This window comes from Dasypus novemcinctus, chromosome 10, assembly GCF_030445035.2.
Source record: "Dasypus novemcinctus isolate mDasNov1 chromosome 10, mDasNov1.1.hap2, whole genome shotgun sequence".
NCBI classification, from domain to species: domain Eukaryota; kingdom Metazoa; phylum Chordata; class Mammalia; order Cingulata; family Dasypodidae; genus Dasypus; species Dasypus novemcinctus.
The window spans coordinates 1,824,668-1,839,725 of NC_080682.1; the positions used below are offsets into that span (position 1 = coordinate 1,824,668).

Sequence of the window (15,058 nt, forward strand, 5' to 3'; positions counted from 1 at the left end):
TCACGCGGGCCCTCTCCCCTCCCCCTGCTCAGCCCACCAAGAATGCGCCTGCCGCCGAGGTGTAAAAAATAGAAGCTGACGCCTCCGGGGGCCAAGGAGGAGGCCTGGAGCTCCTTCTGCAGGCGCCCCGGCCACCCCGGCCCCTCCGGCCATTCCTATACTTGGTCAGAGGCCTGGACGGGCCCGCATGCCGTCCACCTGCTGCTGGCCAATGGGCTGCGGGGCCACCTCAGCTGTTGCTATAAGACGGGGGCCAGCGGGCCAGCGGGCAGTGCCTGCAGCCGGTCCTGACGTGTGGGTACCACCTGCCCCCTCTGCAGTCTCGGCGCCCAGGTTGGTATGGGGCGTCCAGGGCCAGTCTGGGCGGCCCCACCTCAGGGGACATCCTGGGAGCCCGGTTGCCAGCTCAAGGCTGCCCCAGGAGTCTAAGCGTGCCGGTTCGCGCCCCCCGAGGGCGCCCGTGAGCCGAGAGCCCGGGGCCGTCGGGCGGCAGGACAGGGGGTGCGTCCTAAGGAGAAGGCAGGGCGCCGAGGAGGGGGCCGAGCGGGGGGTCCTGGGCGTTGGCGCGGCAGGGTGAGCCCAGAGCCTCAGGGGTCCGCTTGCCCCCGGACCTCGCAGCCCTGGGTGGCCGTGGTTACCCGTGCCGCCATTTTGTAGCAGTGGAAAGCGAGGTGCAGGGGTGAGGAGTGGAGGCCCACCCAAGGCTGCCCAGGAAGGGCTGCCTGAGGATGGGGTGGCTGGGACCCAAGCACTCTGACTGTGGCGCCTTGGGGATGCTCCCTAAGGTCAAGGGCAGGGGCAGGCGGAGGGAGGAGGGCGGGCGTGGACGTCTGTCCCGGCCTGTCCAGAGAGACCTGGGCTCCCCAGAGGTGCCCCCTCGCTGTGACGCCCGTCCCCCTCACCCGCGCCCCCCCGCCGCATCTGCTCGGGCTTGGCTGTCCCTCCCGAGGTCAGCAGCCCCCGCTCCTGCCGCCCTTCGCAGAGGCTGCTGCGTCTTGTGGGGGGAGATGGGACGAGGAGCCAGGCCCAGCCGGGGAGTGGCAGGTCCACCTGCTCTCCCCTGCCCCCTAGTCACCTGGGAAGGAGGGTGGCGGCCCAAGGAGCTGACCTCAGACGCTATTTTCATACTCGCCCTCCGAGGGGACAGACTTAAACCTGACCCCCGCTGCTCCTCGGCTGCCCAAAGGCCATGCCCTGCACCAGCGCCCCTGACCCCCCGCCCTCCCCGTGTGGCAGGGAGGCCGGGCCCAGAGGCACCCTGCCGTGGGGTGCCTCGCGTGGCGGCAGCGGGGACTGCGAGGCCCCGGGCCGGACGTGCTGGACAGAAGTGGGTGCTGGGGGCAGGGAGGGCGGGGCCGGTGGCCCTGCCGCCGCGTCTTGGTTTCTGGGCCGAGGCTTCTTGGCTGACTTGGTGTCCATCCCCGGCCACCCCAGGCTGTCCCCCAGCTCCTTAAAAATAACCTGCTCCCGGGCGCAGGCCCAGCTGCTGCCCTCTCGCGGCCGACAGGTGCCCGGGCCCAGCCAGGGTGAGAGATGGGCACGGCGGGGCGGGCCCGGGCCCCCCCCACGCCACCCCGCGCCCGGCCTCCCACCCCCTCTCGCCCCTCCTCACGCTGCGGGGAGGGGGGCAGGGGACTCTTCCTGGGGACCCACAAGGGTGGAGGAGCTGCCAGGAGGGGCGGGCGGCCGGAGCTGGAGGGGGGCAGCGGAGGCCCGAGAAGGGATTTCTGGAAGGAAAGAGCCGTTTGCGCTTCCTGGAAGGGATTTAGCAGATATCTGTTGCTTAATTTTGCATGGAGCTTAAATTGCTCTGGGAAAATCAACATTCTTGAAAGAGGGCTTGGAAAACAGTTCCCACCTTAGAACTGCGAGGCGAATGCATTTTTCGGTGATGAACTTGTGTTTTTGTTACACGAGGGCTCCCTGGGGCCCCGGGTATCGTCTTCGAGCGAGTGCATGTAATATGTCGTAATGAGCTCCCCTCTCGAGAGCCCCCCGCGCCCGCGCTCCCAGGCAGCTGCAGTGTTCCCAGGCCCTGGGGCCGCGGGACCCTCGCCCGGAAGCCGGTCAAGGCGGGTGGGAGCTGCCGCAGACACTAGGGGGGCGCTGGGCGCTGACCGTGTGCAGCCTGGGCGGGCCAGGGCGGGGGGCTCAAGCAGACCCCGAGCCCCAGGGCGCCCCCACTCAGGCCCCTCAGGGGAAGCCCGGGGAGGGGGTGGCAGGAGACCTCCGCACACGCTCGTGGTTTTGAGAGAGGGGCCCATGGAGGCTGGGGGGCGCATGGGAGACCACCCCCCAAGATAGCCGCCCTCCTCGCAGGAAGCTGCCGTGCCCCGAAGGGAACTTGGGGCTCGCAGGAGGATGGAGGCTCTTGCGGGGGGCTGGGGCAGGAGACGGGGAGACCCGGCCCCCCCGGGGGCAGGCGCAGGTCCGCCGCGGTGGACCTGGGCTCAGGGGTGGGTGGGTACCTCCACCTCCGGGGGGGAGCCAGGCTGGAGGGCAGGGGGGCCAGGACAAGCTCGGGGAAGGGGCCGAGGCGGCTGGCCCTGGCTGGGAGGGGTCCGCCTCACCGCTGGCCTGGGCGTGCCCCCTCCCAGCCCCAGCCCCCAGCCCCTCGCCTCCTAATGCTGTGCCTCCCCCCCCCCACCGTCCGCAGACCCAGCCCCCTCCCACCATGTCTGACGAGGAAGTGTGAGTACCAGTCTGCCCGCTGCCCCCCGGCCCTGGCCCCAGCCCCGGCCCCCAGTCGGAGGCCGCGGGCTGCTAATGCCTGGCAGGAACTGCCGAGACGAAGCCACCTCACCTCCTCCCTCTCCCTCTCTCTCTCCCCCCCACAGTGAACAAGTGGAGGGTAAGTGTCCACGCGTGGCCTCTGCCCTCCGAGGCAGCACGTCTCTCCTTGCAGAGCCCCCTGGCCTGGAAGCCCCCTCAGGGATGGGCGCCCCTCCCTCCGCTCAGCTCCTCGGGGTGTCCTGCACACCCCCTCCTGTGCTGGGAGCGCTGGGCGGGTGGGGCGGGAGGGGACGGGGCTGGCCCCTCGTCACCCCCCGCGCTGGCCGAGGCCCCTCTGACGGCCACTCTGTTTCTGTCCCAATACAGAGCAGTACGAAGAAGGTGAGGCTGCACCCTGGGGCGCCCAGGCCCCTGCCCCCCGGCCCCTCCTGGGGCTCCTCAGCGCCGGCCCCCAATGCCCCCCAACCCTCAACACACCATGGGCGCCTTGGCCAGCCACTGACCGCTCGTCCTCGAGGGCCCTGGGTGCTTGGATCAGCTGGGGTTTGGTGATCAGAGTCTCACCTGTGCAGAACCATGGGCCACAGGGCCCACGGGCCACAGGGTACACGGGCCACAGGGACCAATAGGCCACAGGGTACACGGGCCACAGGGCCCACAGGCCACAGGGTACATGGGCCACAGGGACCCACAGGCCATAGGACCCATGGGCCACAGGGTACACGGGCCACAGGGCCCACAGGCCACAGGGTACATGGGCCACAGGGACCCACAAGTCTCAGGGTACATGGGCCACAGGACCCACAGGCCACAGGGACCCATAGGCCACAGGGTACACGGGCCACAGGGCCCACAGGCCACAGGGTACATGGGCCACAGGGACCCACAAGTCTCAGGGTACACGGGCCACAGGGACCCACGGGCCACAGGGACCCACAGGCCACAGGGTACACAGGCCACAGGACCCATGGGCCATAGGGTACATGGGCCACAGGGACCCACAAGTCTCAGGGTACATGGGCCACAGGACCCACAGGCCACAGGGACCCACAGACAGGCCACAGGACCCACGGGCCACAGGGTACATGGGCCACAGGGACCCACAAGTCTCAGGGTACATGGGCCACAGGACCCACAGGCCACAGGGACCCACAGACAGGCCACAGGACCCACGGGCCACAGGGCCCACAGGCCACAGGGTACATGGGCCACAGGGACCCACAAGTCTCAGGGTACATGGGCCACAGGACCCACAGGCCACAGGACCCACAGGCCACAGGGACCCACAGGCCACAGGGTACACGAGCCACAGAGTACACAGGCCACAGGGACCCACAGGCCACAGGGACCCACAGGCCACAGGGACCCACGAGCCACAGGGACCCACAGGCCACAGGGACCCATGGGTCACAGAGTACATGGGCCAGAGGACCCAGGGGCCACAGGGACCCACGAGTCACAGTGTTCACGGGCCACAGGGATCTACAGGTCACAGCGTACATGAGCCACAGGGACCCACAAGTCATTGTACATGAGCCACAGGGACCCACAGGCCACAGGGTGCACGGGCCACAGGGACCCTGGACCATCCCCCCGTCTCTCTGCCTCTCCCTCCCCCTCCCTCCCTCTCTCCCTCTCTCCCTCCCTTGTTTCTCTCCCTCTCCTCCCTCCTCCTTACAATCTCTGGCACCCCACGTCTCCTGCCAGGGGTCGGGGGCCAGGGGCTGTGCCTCACTCCCAGGCAGGTGTGGGTGGGCTGGGGCACTGTGCCAGGCCCTGGGAACCGGTGCAGGCGCCGTGCTCGGGCTCGGGACATGCTGGCACGGGCCTTGGCCGGGTGCTGCGCATTGAGGACATTTTGGAAACACTTGGCTACACTAACAGCGTGAACACATACGGCCTTTCCAGACGGAAAAGTGGAAAGAGGCTGTGGGCGGGGCCAGGGGCGGGGCTCCTCCCAGGGGCAGGTGCGTGCCCGGCGGGGGGTGGGGGGCCGGCACGAGCCCCTCGGCGTCTCCGCACAGTGCCCACGCAGACGCCCAGGCCGGGGCCTTCCGGAAGCCCCGCTCGGCCACCTCCTTCCAGCCCCCGCTGGACTCAGCGGGCCCCTCTCCCAGGACCCCAGGGCCACTCTGCCCTCGGCCCCCCCGGGGAAGGCCTCGTGGGGCTCCGCGAGGGGGAAGAGCCTCTGACCGGGGCCCCCACCCGAGCCTGGGACCCCTGCCCTCCGCGGCTCGGCTGGGGGTGGCCAGGCCACCCCCAAGTCCCCGCCAGGCACGGCCGCTGCCGGGCAGCACAGGGCCGACTCGGTGGGCCGCGCCCTGCCCTGACGGCTGCCTGTGCCCCCTCTCTCCCTCCCATCGACCATGGGCTCCCACCTCAGAAGAGGCCCAGGAGGAAGGTAAGTGGGCCGGGCCCACGTCCGCCTCCGCCCCCACTGCGCCCCTGTTCTGGACTGTCCCCCTAAGGGCGTGCAGTGCGCTCCACCTAACCCCCCCCCCTGCCCCGCAGAAGCCTCTGAGAATTCAGGACTTCTGGCCCCCATGTGGAGCCCGGGCCGGCTGGACCCAAGAGCAGGATGGGGGGGGCGGGGCCAGGGCAGGGAGCCAGGCCGGCCAGGGGCCCCCACATGTGGCCCTGGAGTAACCCACTAACCACGGCCACCGTTTAAGCAGAGGGGCAGGGGCCGCGCCTCCCCACCCGAGCCCTCTCGGGGACCCCCACTGGGGCCGAGGCCAGAGACCCCCGCGTGGGGCCGTTTGGGGCTGCCTCCACTAACCTCGGACCCTCTCTCCCGTGACCTCTGACCTGCGGCCTTGCTTCTTGTGAAGTCCATGTACCAGGTACGTGGCATGACTTCACCCGTGTGGGCGTGTGCACGCGTGTGCCATGGGGGGGCACAGGAGCCCCCAAGCGAGGGTGCGCTCACAGCCTTCTCCCTCCCTCTCTCCCCACGTGTCCCCCACGCCACGGCCTGCAGAGGAGGTACAGGAAGGTACGTCAGCGAGCTCCGGGGCCCTGCGCTCTCCTTCCTGTCCTCACTGTCCCCCGCCTCATGACCATTGGCCGTGCCCGGCCAGTGCTGGCCTGTGGGGGGCATGGGGGTGGGCAAGCTTGGCCTGGAGTGTGGCTCAACAGGGCTGGGCAATGGGTGCAAGCTTCTGCCAGGGGTGGGGGGCCTTCCTGGATCACCAGCAAGAAGACATAGGGGGCCCAGCTTTGAGGAATGTAGGGTCTCCGAGAGGGACGTGGGCTCTGGAGGGACGGTGCTGGGGTCCACTAGGACTCTCATTGTCCATCAGGGTGAGGTGGAGAAGACAGGAGGAGAGGCAGGGCAGGTGGACCAGAGAGGGAGAATAAGGAGGGGCGAGGCCGAGCAGGGTGGAGGGGAAAGTGGGGTGAAGTAGAGAGCTGGGCTGAGCCCAAGGTGGGCGGCTGCAGGACCCGGAACCGCTGGCGGCCGAGTGTGCTGGGAGCAGTCAGCGCCCCCCTGGCACCCCAGCCGTGGTGGGCCCGAGCGCACAGGCCTGGCACGAGGAGGCCCCTGCGTGGGCCTTCACCCTCTGGGAGCAGCTGCGCCGCGGGACGGAGGCCAGGGGGCTGCGGGTAACAGGGTTTGGGCCCTTCTCAGGCCGCCCTGTTCACGTGGTACCTCGGGGGGCTCCGGGGACCCCGGCTGGGCCTGGAGCCCCTGTGCACAGGCTCCTAGAGCAGCGTGTGCAGAAGGGAGACGTGCGCTGGCCAAGGCCGGGCTTCGCCCCGGGGTGGGATGGTGGGCGCGCAGGCCCGCTGGGGGGCGCCAGGCCGTGCTGGAGCCAGCGCCCGCGCCGGGGGCGGGGGGCCGGGAGGGGCCGGCTGGCAGCCCCGGGGGCGGCACCCCGCGCAGGCCGGCTGGGGAGCTGGGCCGCTTGGCCTGCGGCCGCATGGCGCCTGTCCTCCCCGCTCCGCCCCTCGCCCGCTGCCCTGGCCCCGGAGCCCGCGCACCCCGGGACCCCCGTCAGGGGCTGCTTCGCGGGCCCCGTAACTAAGGACACCCCGTTCAGCGGCTCGTTTACCTTCTTGACCCAACAGCTGGTCCCGGGCCCCTCCGCCAGGCTCCTGCCCCCGGGCGCCCCCTCTTCCCGCTCAGGTCCCTGTGCTTGCGACCCCCTCCCTGCAAGGACATCAGCCCCACCTGGAAAATCTGCGGGGGGAGCTGTTGGTGGGCATGGCGGGGGGGGCGGTCCTGCCAACCACCTGAGCTGCAAGCTGGGGGGGGCGGTGCGAGGGGGGCTGCAGCCGGGGACCCCAAGGCCTCGCTCGGCCCAGGGTCTGCCTCCCCCCAGGCCCACTAGAGGGGAACCAGGCCCGCAGCGCAGGGACCCCAGAGGCTCATTTAGCTCCGCGGTATCCGGGGCGCCTGGGCCGGCAGGGCCCCCCCAGCACGGCCCACGGCCGCCGGGCGCCCCTCAGCTTGGGGGCCGGTGCCGGGGGGGTCTCGGCTTTCCCAGAGAACGGCCTGGAAGAGGCCGGAGCCCCCTTCTGGGGGCTGCCCCCCGGCTCCTCCGGCCCCACGGCGCCGGGCCCCCTCCACGGCCCCAGGGGCAAGGGGGGCCCGTGCCCGCTGACCGCCGCGCCCGCTTGCCCCGACGCGCCTGCTGCCCTGGCCTTTCTCTTGCATGTCCGCTTGCGCCCGTGAAGAGGCCACCGAGGCCGAGCAGGACGAGCTGGGGGAAGGTAAGGCCGGCTCGCCCCGCGCCAGCACGCCGCCTCCCGGCCCCGGCCCCGGCCGCTCCGTCTGTCCGTCCGTCACTGCTCCCCGGCCGGCTTTGCACGGCCACAGGCTGCGCGGCCTCGCAGGCGCCGACCCGCTGTCCAGGGCGCCGGCCGGGCACGCGGTGGGGCCCGGGCAGGAGGGGAGCCCCGGCCCCCTCCTCTTCTCCAGGCTTCTCGCCCGTTTCCAGACCCCCCACCCGGCCCCTCGGTTCTCCTCCACCCCCTCCCCCGCCCCGGGCGCAGAGGCGCTACCCCCCCCCATTCTTGCATCTTCCTCTCCTCTTCCCCTCTGCCCCCTCCTCCTGGAGGTCCTGGTTCTCCCCCCAGGCGCTTCCCCCGGGACCCCCCAAGTCTTTCTCACACCTGCAGTTGGCAGGAGACCCTGCCCCTCCTGGTGGGTTGGGGTGGGGGTCAGCGGCCGCCAGGCAGCCCCATCTCACTTGGTCTCTCTCCCCCGCCATGCTGACACCGTGGGACCAGAGGAGAAGCCGAGGCCCAAGTGAGTTGGGGGGCAGGTGGGGGCCTGGCAGGGGCTGCGGGCGGGGGCTGTGCTGAGAGAAAAGCCTGAGGTGTCAGAGGGTCCTGGAAAGGCCGGGGCCGAAGGCAGGGCCCGACAAGGGGCACTGGTGGCCGGGGGCGGGGTGGTCCTCTCTGTGTCCAAACTGCTGGCCGGCCCGAGGCTCGTGTCCCTGCAGGCCAGGGGCAGGCTTGACCTCGCGCCCCACCCCCAGCGCTGGCAGCAGTGGGCGCCGGGGCCCGGCTAGGCAAGGCTCTGCCCCGGGGGGCCCCTGGGCTCAGGAAGGAAGGGGTGCAGCGGGGAGGGGGCCGGAGAAAGGGAAGGAATGAAGCAGGGCGCCGGGGGGAAGGCGCTCTCCCTGGGCCCCTCATCCCCACTCCGGCCCCCGCTCTCCTGGCGGGGCCTCTCAGGCCCTGGAAGGGAAAGCAGACAGGAAGGCGGGCTGGGGAGGGGTCCCCAGGCCAGAACCCACATCAGCACGGCCCAGCCCTGAAGCGCACATGGCCCGGGCCCACTGAGGCCCTCTGACCCTCTTCTGGAGGGTCGGTCCCCCCACTCAGCTCCTTTGGGAGCCAGGGAGGGATTGTTTTTAATCCCGTTGCTGTGACTTCCAAGCCCCCAGCTCCGCACGATCCCTCCCTTTATTCCTCTGAATATTCTTGCCAGCTTTCTGCTCTGCACGATATGGAATTTTAGAGCGAATTAGCACACACCCAGGGTTCTGCTCCCCCCTCGGTGAGGCTATCGGGGACTCTGGACGGACAGGCCAAAATCGGGTCAGGGGGCACGTAGCCCATTTCCATCGCTCGCACTTGAGTTTTCAGCAATTTCCAATCAAGCAAGTCAGGATCACCAGCTAGGTTCTAGCTTTTAAATAAAGCTGTTTGTGCGTTCATTATGAAAACACGACACCTCATCAAGGGAAACTTGGAAAATACTTAAAAGTCTAATGAAGAAAAAAATCACCTCCAATTTTCCCACCCACCCAGCTAGACCGTGGAAAAGAGTGGAACGACATTTTAAAAAAAAAAACAGAACTTTATTTCTTTCCAGTCTTTTTCCATACACACGGTCTGTAAAAAAAAGAAGTGTAAGCGCTGCGCCGTGTCTAACGCTGCACACCATCCTACGACCTTGAATTCGGCTTTTTTACAATTTAGCACTCTTCCCAAGTATTTTTCCATGTTTTCACATAGTCTCCTTAATATTTTGAATGGCCACATAATATTCCAATGGTGGACAAACCATAATTTTCCTAGCCCTCCCCCCATTGTGGGGCATGAAAAGCTCTCCCCAGTATTTTACTGTCATAAATAACGCTGGGTGGAAAGCGTTTTCCGTCTTTAGGGTTATTTCCCTAGGCCACGTTCCCAGAACTGGAATTACTGGGTCAAAGAGTAGGAACGTTCTTAAGGTTTTTTGACAGCCATTGCCAAATTGCTTTCCGCGAGGGCCCTGCCAGAGCCGCTCCCCCGCGCCCTGCGCACATCTGCGCCTCTTCACCCCAGGACAAGAACGCCGCTTTCACACGGGAGCCCGTGATGGATGAGCAGCGGGCACCTTGGGGTTGTTTTCCTCCGCATTCCTCTGATTACCAGGAGGGCGAAGCTTCCCCGGAGCCGTAACCGGGGTTCTTCTGAGAAGGGGTCGTTTATGCCCGTTGCTCATTTATCTATCGGGCGAGGCGTCTGTTTTCCTTAACTGTCGGTTTACATAAGGATATCAAGTCTTCTCCACATTTGCTGAGAATATTTTTCTAGCCTGGCCTCTTTTTTTTGCCTCTCGGTTCTTGCCTTTTTTCACATACATACGTTTCTCATTTGCACGCAGTCATCTGGCCCCCTGCCCCTCGGCGGGACCTTCTCTGCAGCTTCTGAGCTTAGCAAGTCCTCCCCCCTCCAGCAGCTTGATCGATATTCGGTTACACTTTCCTCTACGGCTGCTCCTCCAGAGTGGCGGCGGTGGTTTTAACTCTTTCGTCCCTCTGGAATGCCGGCAGTGGGGGGCGCCGGGCTGACTGCGGCGGGGGCGAGCCAGGGGCAGCGCTCCCGGGCCCCTCAAGGGGCTCCCTCCAGCCCCCCTTCTCCCCTTGCCTCGGGGTCCCCAGAAAAGAAGATGGAAAGAGGGGCCAGGGAGATGCCAAGGGCTGCGAGCGGCCCTTCCCGGCCAGAGAGGCCCCGCGGCCCCAGGGCCCGTCCAGGCTGACCGGCCACTCGTGTGTTTGAGGAGACCCAGGGTGCCCTGCTCCGGGCAGCGGGCTACGGCCAGCCTCGAACGTTCCGACGCTGGTGAACAGAATAGGACACAAAGGCTGACACGTTCTCCAAGGGGTCAAGCCGCTCTCAGGCCGCGGGTGATAAATCTGAAAAGAACAAAGGGCAGGCGGCTGACCGCTGGGCAAAGGGCCGCCGCCAGGTGCGGGCAGGAGGCCGCCCGGGGCCGGGGTCGGCGGGGGTCTGGCCGGCCCTGCTGCCGGGGCCTCCGGCCGTCCTCGCTGCTAAGCCTCTCTCCGCAGGCTCACCGCTCCCAAGATCCCGGAAGGGGAGAAAGTCGACTTCGATGTAAGTCAGGGCACCCGGGGCTGCACCGCGCCCTGCCTACCCCTCGGCCTCCGGGCTCAGGCCAGGCTTCCCGCTTCCAGGCACTAACGCCTCAGTTCACTCATCCGTCACAGCGTACATGCCCTCATCCGTCTCTCCATCCACTCAACACCCACCCAGGCCTCCATGCGTGCGTCCACTGCACAGGCACCTGGCCACTCAGCACCCACCCACCCACTCATGCATCTGTCCCTCTCTCCATCCACCCTCCATCCACCCACCCACCAGCCCACTCACCCATCCAGCCCCCCGCCCACCCCCACATCCTTCCATCCACCCAGCCATCCCTCCTACCATACCTCCACTCGTTCTCTCTCCACCTATCCAGCCTTCCATCCACCCATCTCTCCATCGATTTACCCATCTGTCCACTTGTCTATCCCCGAATTAGTTCACGGCCAGCCTGCCCTCTGCCAGCCCGTGTGGGGTGGCCCTGACGATGGGGCCGGGGTGGAGCCAGCCCGTCCCAGGGGCTCTGATGACCTCGCGGCCGGGCAGAGCCTGGACCCCCCACTGGGCACCCTCCTTACCTGTGGCTCAGGACCGGCACCCCAGGCCCTGGGGTGGGCACAGGGGCCGCGGCCGTGCAGCTGTGGCAAGGGCAACAGGCCTCGCTCGGCTCTCGGCGTCCGCAGCAGCCTGAGGAGCCAGCGCTTCTACCTGGAGCAAAGGGCGGTGCTGCTGGCTGCGGGGCGGGCGCTGGCGGGCGGGCGCTGAGGGGCCTCTCCTGCCCTAGGACATCCAGAAGAAGCGCCAGAACAAAGACCTCATGGAGCTCCAGGCCCTCATCGACAACCACTTTGAAGCTCGGAAGAAGGAGGAGGAGGAGCTGATCGCTCTCAAGGAAAGAATCGTGAGTACCGGGCCGTCCCTGCCTCAGTTTCCCCGCCTTCAGCGTGGTGGCCGCGCTCGGGCGGCGGGGCGCTGGGCTGATCTGGTCCTCTGGCCGCAGGAGAAGCGCCGCGCGGAGAGAGCCGAACAGCAGCGGATCCGCGCTGAGAAGGAGAGGGAGCGCCAGAACAGGCTGGCGGTGAGGCCCGCCGCCCCTTCCCACGCCCTGACCAGCCGGGGCCGCAGGCCGGGACGACACGGGGGTCTCCGGCCTCCCCGCCCCTGCGATGCCCGCTGGCCCACGGTCGCTGCCTCGGGCCACAGAAGCCCCCGCCACGGGGCCAGCTGACCGGGCCCTGGAGCTTCCAGGAAGTTCCGAGCCCAGCAGGGGGCCCGAGGCCTGGCCGTGCCCCTGAGCATCCCGCCGCCCCCCGCAGGAGGAGAAGGCCCGCAGGGAGGAGGAGGACGCCAAGAGGAGGGCCGAGGACGACATGAAGAAGAAGAAGGCTCTGTCCTCCATGGGGGCCAACTACAGCAGTTACCTGGCCAAGGTGAGCCCCGGGCCCAGGCGGGGAGCCCGCGCGGCGCAGCCGGCCTGAGACCAGCCCCGCCCTCGCCCGCCCCCCGCTCCAGGCTGACCAGAAGAGGGGCAAGAAGCAGACGGCCCGCGAGATGAAGAAGAAGATCCTGGCGGAGAGGCGCAAGCCGCTCAACATCGACCACCTCAGCGAGGACAAGCTCAGGTGCGGGCACGCCCGGGCCGGGGTCCTGGGCCCGTGGCTCCGTGGGGGCCTGGCTGCCCTCTCCGGGCCTCTCCGGCCACGCTCTCCCTCCTGCCTCCCCAGGGACAAGGCCAAGGAGCTCTGGGACACCCTGCACCAGCTGGAGATCGACAAGTTCGAGTTTGCGGAGAAGCTGAAGCGCCAGAAATACGACGTGAGTCCGGGCCGGGCCCTGCTGGCCGCCTCGGTCTCCCGCCAGGGGCCCCGCCGTCCGGTGGACACACCTGCAGGCGCCCACACCCACGGCCACGTGGCGGGCGTCCCTGCCAGGGCGCATCCCCGGGGCGGGTCACGGCGGCGGCCTGAGTGGCCAGCCCAGCCCTGGGGGCCCCGCGGGCAAGCCTGGCGGGGGGGGCGTCTCCCTTGGGCTTGAGGGGCATCCACAGTGTCATCAAGTGCAACCTCCCCTCCCCGCAGGCCAGGTCCCGGCCCCCCGAGGCCCTCTCGGAGTCTGGGTCCCCTCCTCCTCCTCTCCCGGGGTGACGGGGCCCTCGCCGGCCTCCGAGCAGGCAGTGGGGTGACGCACACCCCCACCGCAGTGGCCGGGCATGGGGCTGGAGTCCAGCCATCCACTGTTCCCCGGGGGGGAAAGGCCGGGGTCCCTGGGGCGGGCTGTGTGGGGGCACGAGATGACGGGCCGGGCCCGTCGGGGAAGCCAAGCTGTGCAGGGGCCGCGCGGGCCCAGGGTGGTGTGTCCTGGGTGTAAGCTCTGACACCCCAGCTGTGCCCACCAAGGCAGCCGAGAGGGCAGGGGCTCGGGCGGGCCTTGGTCCCCCCCTTCCCGGACGGAGGGCGGCCCTCACCTGCCGGGGCCGTCCTGGGAGGGGACGCGGGGCACGCCGGGGGGCACAGCCCTCCGTCCCCCCGCCCCGAGGGCCCCTGGCCGGCCCCCGCGGGCCTGTGACCGCCTCGGTCCTCCAGATCATGACGGTGCGGGCCAGAGTGGAGATGCTGGCCAAGTTGTGAGTACCCAGAGTGCGCGGGCGCCTGGGCGTGCAGTGCGCAGCGAGCCTCCGGCATGGCAGGCGCGGGAGGGCCGGGGCGCCGGGGGCACGGGCACGGCCCGGGGACGCCGCCCTCCCGCCGCCCGCCCCGCTCTGGCCGGTGGCTCTCGGGGTGGCCGCAGCCCCCCGGGGGCCGGCGGGGAAGGGCTGGGTGGGGGGGGGGGTGGACGAGTCTCCGGCGCCGGGGCAGGCCCGGGAGGGGCGCAGCGGGCCCTGCCCTGTGCCCGCCCCACAGCCGCACGGGCGCAGGTAAGTGGGCAGCTTGGCAGCCGCCGCGTGTCGTGGCCCTGTGGCGCCCGGGGGGGCCGGGAGCAGAAGGCCGTGGAGGCTGGGCCGCAAGGCCCCCCGCCGGAGCCGGGTCGCAGTGAGTTGCCTTGTTGTTGCAGATCACCAACCTCAGGAGCCGCATCGACCAGGCCCAGAAGCAGTGAGTGGCCGCCCCCGCCGCCGGCCCTCGGGGGGCAGTAACCCACTAACCCCGCCGCGGGCCCGTGCCGCAGGGCGCACCCCCGCCCGGCACGCAGAGACCAGGGCGAACGGGGGGGGGGGGGGGGGGGGGTGGGGGCGCGGGCAGGAGGCCCCGGGGCGGCCGGTCCTCTCCCTGCAAGGCTGGCTCGGCCCCTCCAGACCGGGGCCTCCGTCTACCAAAGCCCGTGCCCACCGCGCCCAGGAGAGCCGGGAGAAGCCGCCTGCCACCCGCAGGCCTGGGCTCACGGGCCCCCACCGGCCCTTAGGCCGTTTACCGCTGCGGGGCCGCCAGGTGCCTGGGGGCTCTCCGGGGCTGCCGGGGCCGTGAGGCGCCCCCTGGGGTGTTCTCCTCCCCCCTGGGGCCGTGCGTCCCCCCGGCTGCCCGAGCACGTGCGGGGGAAGGGGACATGCCCTGGTCTCTGCCGTGCGGGGTAGGGGTGGACACAGGCCCCTGGGGCTGCCACGCATGTGTGCACGTGCATGCCGGGCAGGGCGAGCATGGATGGGGGGCGCTACTCTGGGGCCCGTAGACCCCCCCCCCGCCAAAGGGCTCGGGCCAGGGCACGGCCACCAGGACACGGCTTCCTCCTCAGCCAGCTTCCATGGGCCGCCGGGGAGGGGGCAGCCACCTGGGGCTCAGCCACTGCCCTCTGTGGCCCCTGGCTCCCTCTCAGCTCCGGGGTGGGCACGTCCTCTCGGAGGGCAGGTCCCAGGCCCCAGCCAGTGGCCACAGGGCTGAGGCTGCGGAAGCGTCCGCGGGGACGGGCCTCCAGGGCCGAGCGGACCTCAGGTCCTGCGTGGCCGCCCGGCAGCCCTCAGGCGGGGAAGGGAGGGTGGGGGCGAGCCCAGGTTGCTGCGCCAGTCCCCCACCCACCCACCTAACCACACTGACCACCTTGGCACAAAGCCACACGGGCCCCCGGCCAGGGCCAGCGACAGGTGAGTGGGCGCCGCTTGGCCGTGAGGGCAGCGCACGTGGGGCGGGGGCGCCGGGGGGGTCTGCAGAGCTGGGCGGGCTGGGCGGGGGTCGCTGCCCCCCGCGCTGTGCTCAGGCGAGCCCGCTTCCCTCCTGCAGCAGCAAGAAGGCCGGGTCCGCCGCCAAGGGCAAGGTCGGCGGGCGCTGGAAGTGAAGGGGCAGGGGCCGCCCAGGAGGACCCCGAGGCGCAGACCCGCCCCCCCGTCCCTCTCGGCCCGGGAGACCCCCAGCATGCCTCGCAGACCCCAGGCCGAGGCCCCCTCCCAGCCCCGGCAGCGGGCATGCCCCCGACACGCCCCGACGCTCTGTCCTCGCTGTGCCCCCCCCCCTCGGGGCCTGTGAATAAAGCGTGCAGGCTCCCCTTACCAGCTCGTGCTTGTGCATTGGGGGGT

At 69.6% G+C, this 15,058-nt stretch overlaps 1 protein-coding gene across 6 annotated transcripts; it reads left to right on the plus strand.

Annotated features, from left to right (window-relative positions):
* Nucleotides 1–249: 249 nt before the first annotated feature.
* TNNT3 (troponin T3, fast skeletal type) lies at nucleotides 250–15,047 on the plus strand. 6 transcript variants are annotated; one of them, XM_058304939.2, is made up of 15 exons: nucleotides 250–333; nucleotides 2,657–2,691; nucleotides 2,838–2,851; nucleotides 3,100–3,114; nucleotides 5,117–5,134; nucleotides 5,714–5,728; nucleotides 7,969–7,987; nucleotides 10,521–10,566; nucleotides 11,342–11,458; nucleotides 11,558–11,635; nucleotides 11,874–11,987; nucleotides 12,070–12,179; nucleotides 12,282–12,372; nucleotides 13,140–13,180; nucleotides 14,766–15,047. In XM_058304939.2, the coding sequence occupies exons 2-15, from the start codon at nucleotides 2,675–2,677 to the stop codon at nucleotides 14,818–14,820; spliced, it is 750 nt and encodes a 249-aa protein (XP_058160922.1). In that variant the 5' UTR covers nucleotides 250–333; nucleotides 2,657–2,674; the 3' UTR covers nucleotides 14,821–15,047. The 6 variants fall into 6 exon arrangements, with proteins under 6 accessions (XP_058160922.1, XP_058160919.1, XP_058160921.1 ...); XM_058304936.2 differs by lacking the exon at nucleotides 5,714–5,728 and adding an exon at nucleotides 7,414–7,449; XM_058304938.2 differs by lacking the exon at nucleotides 13,140–13,180 and adding an exon at nucleotides 13,609–13,649 and having other exon boundaries at nucleotides 14,766–15,046.
* Nucleotides 15,048–15,058: the final 11 nt, after the last annotated feature.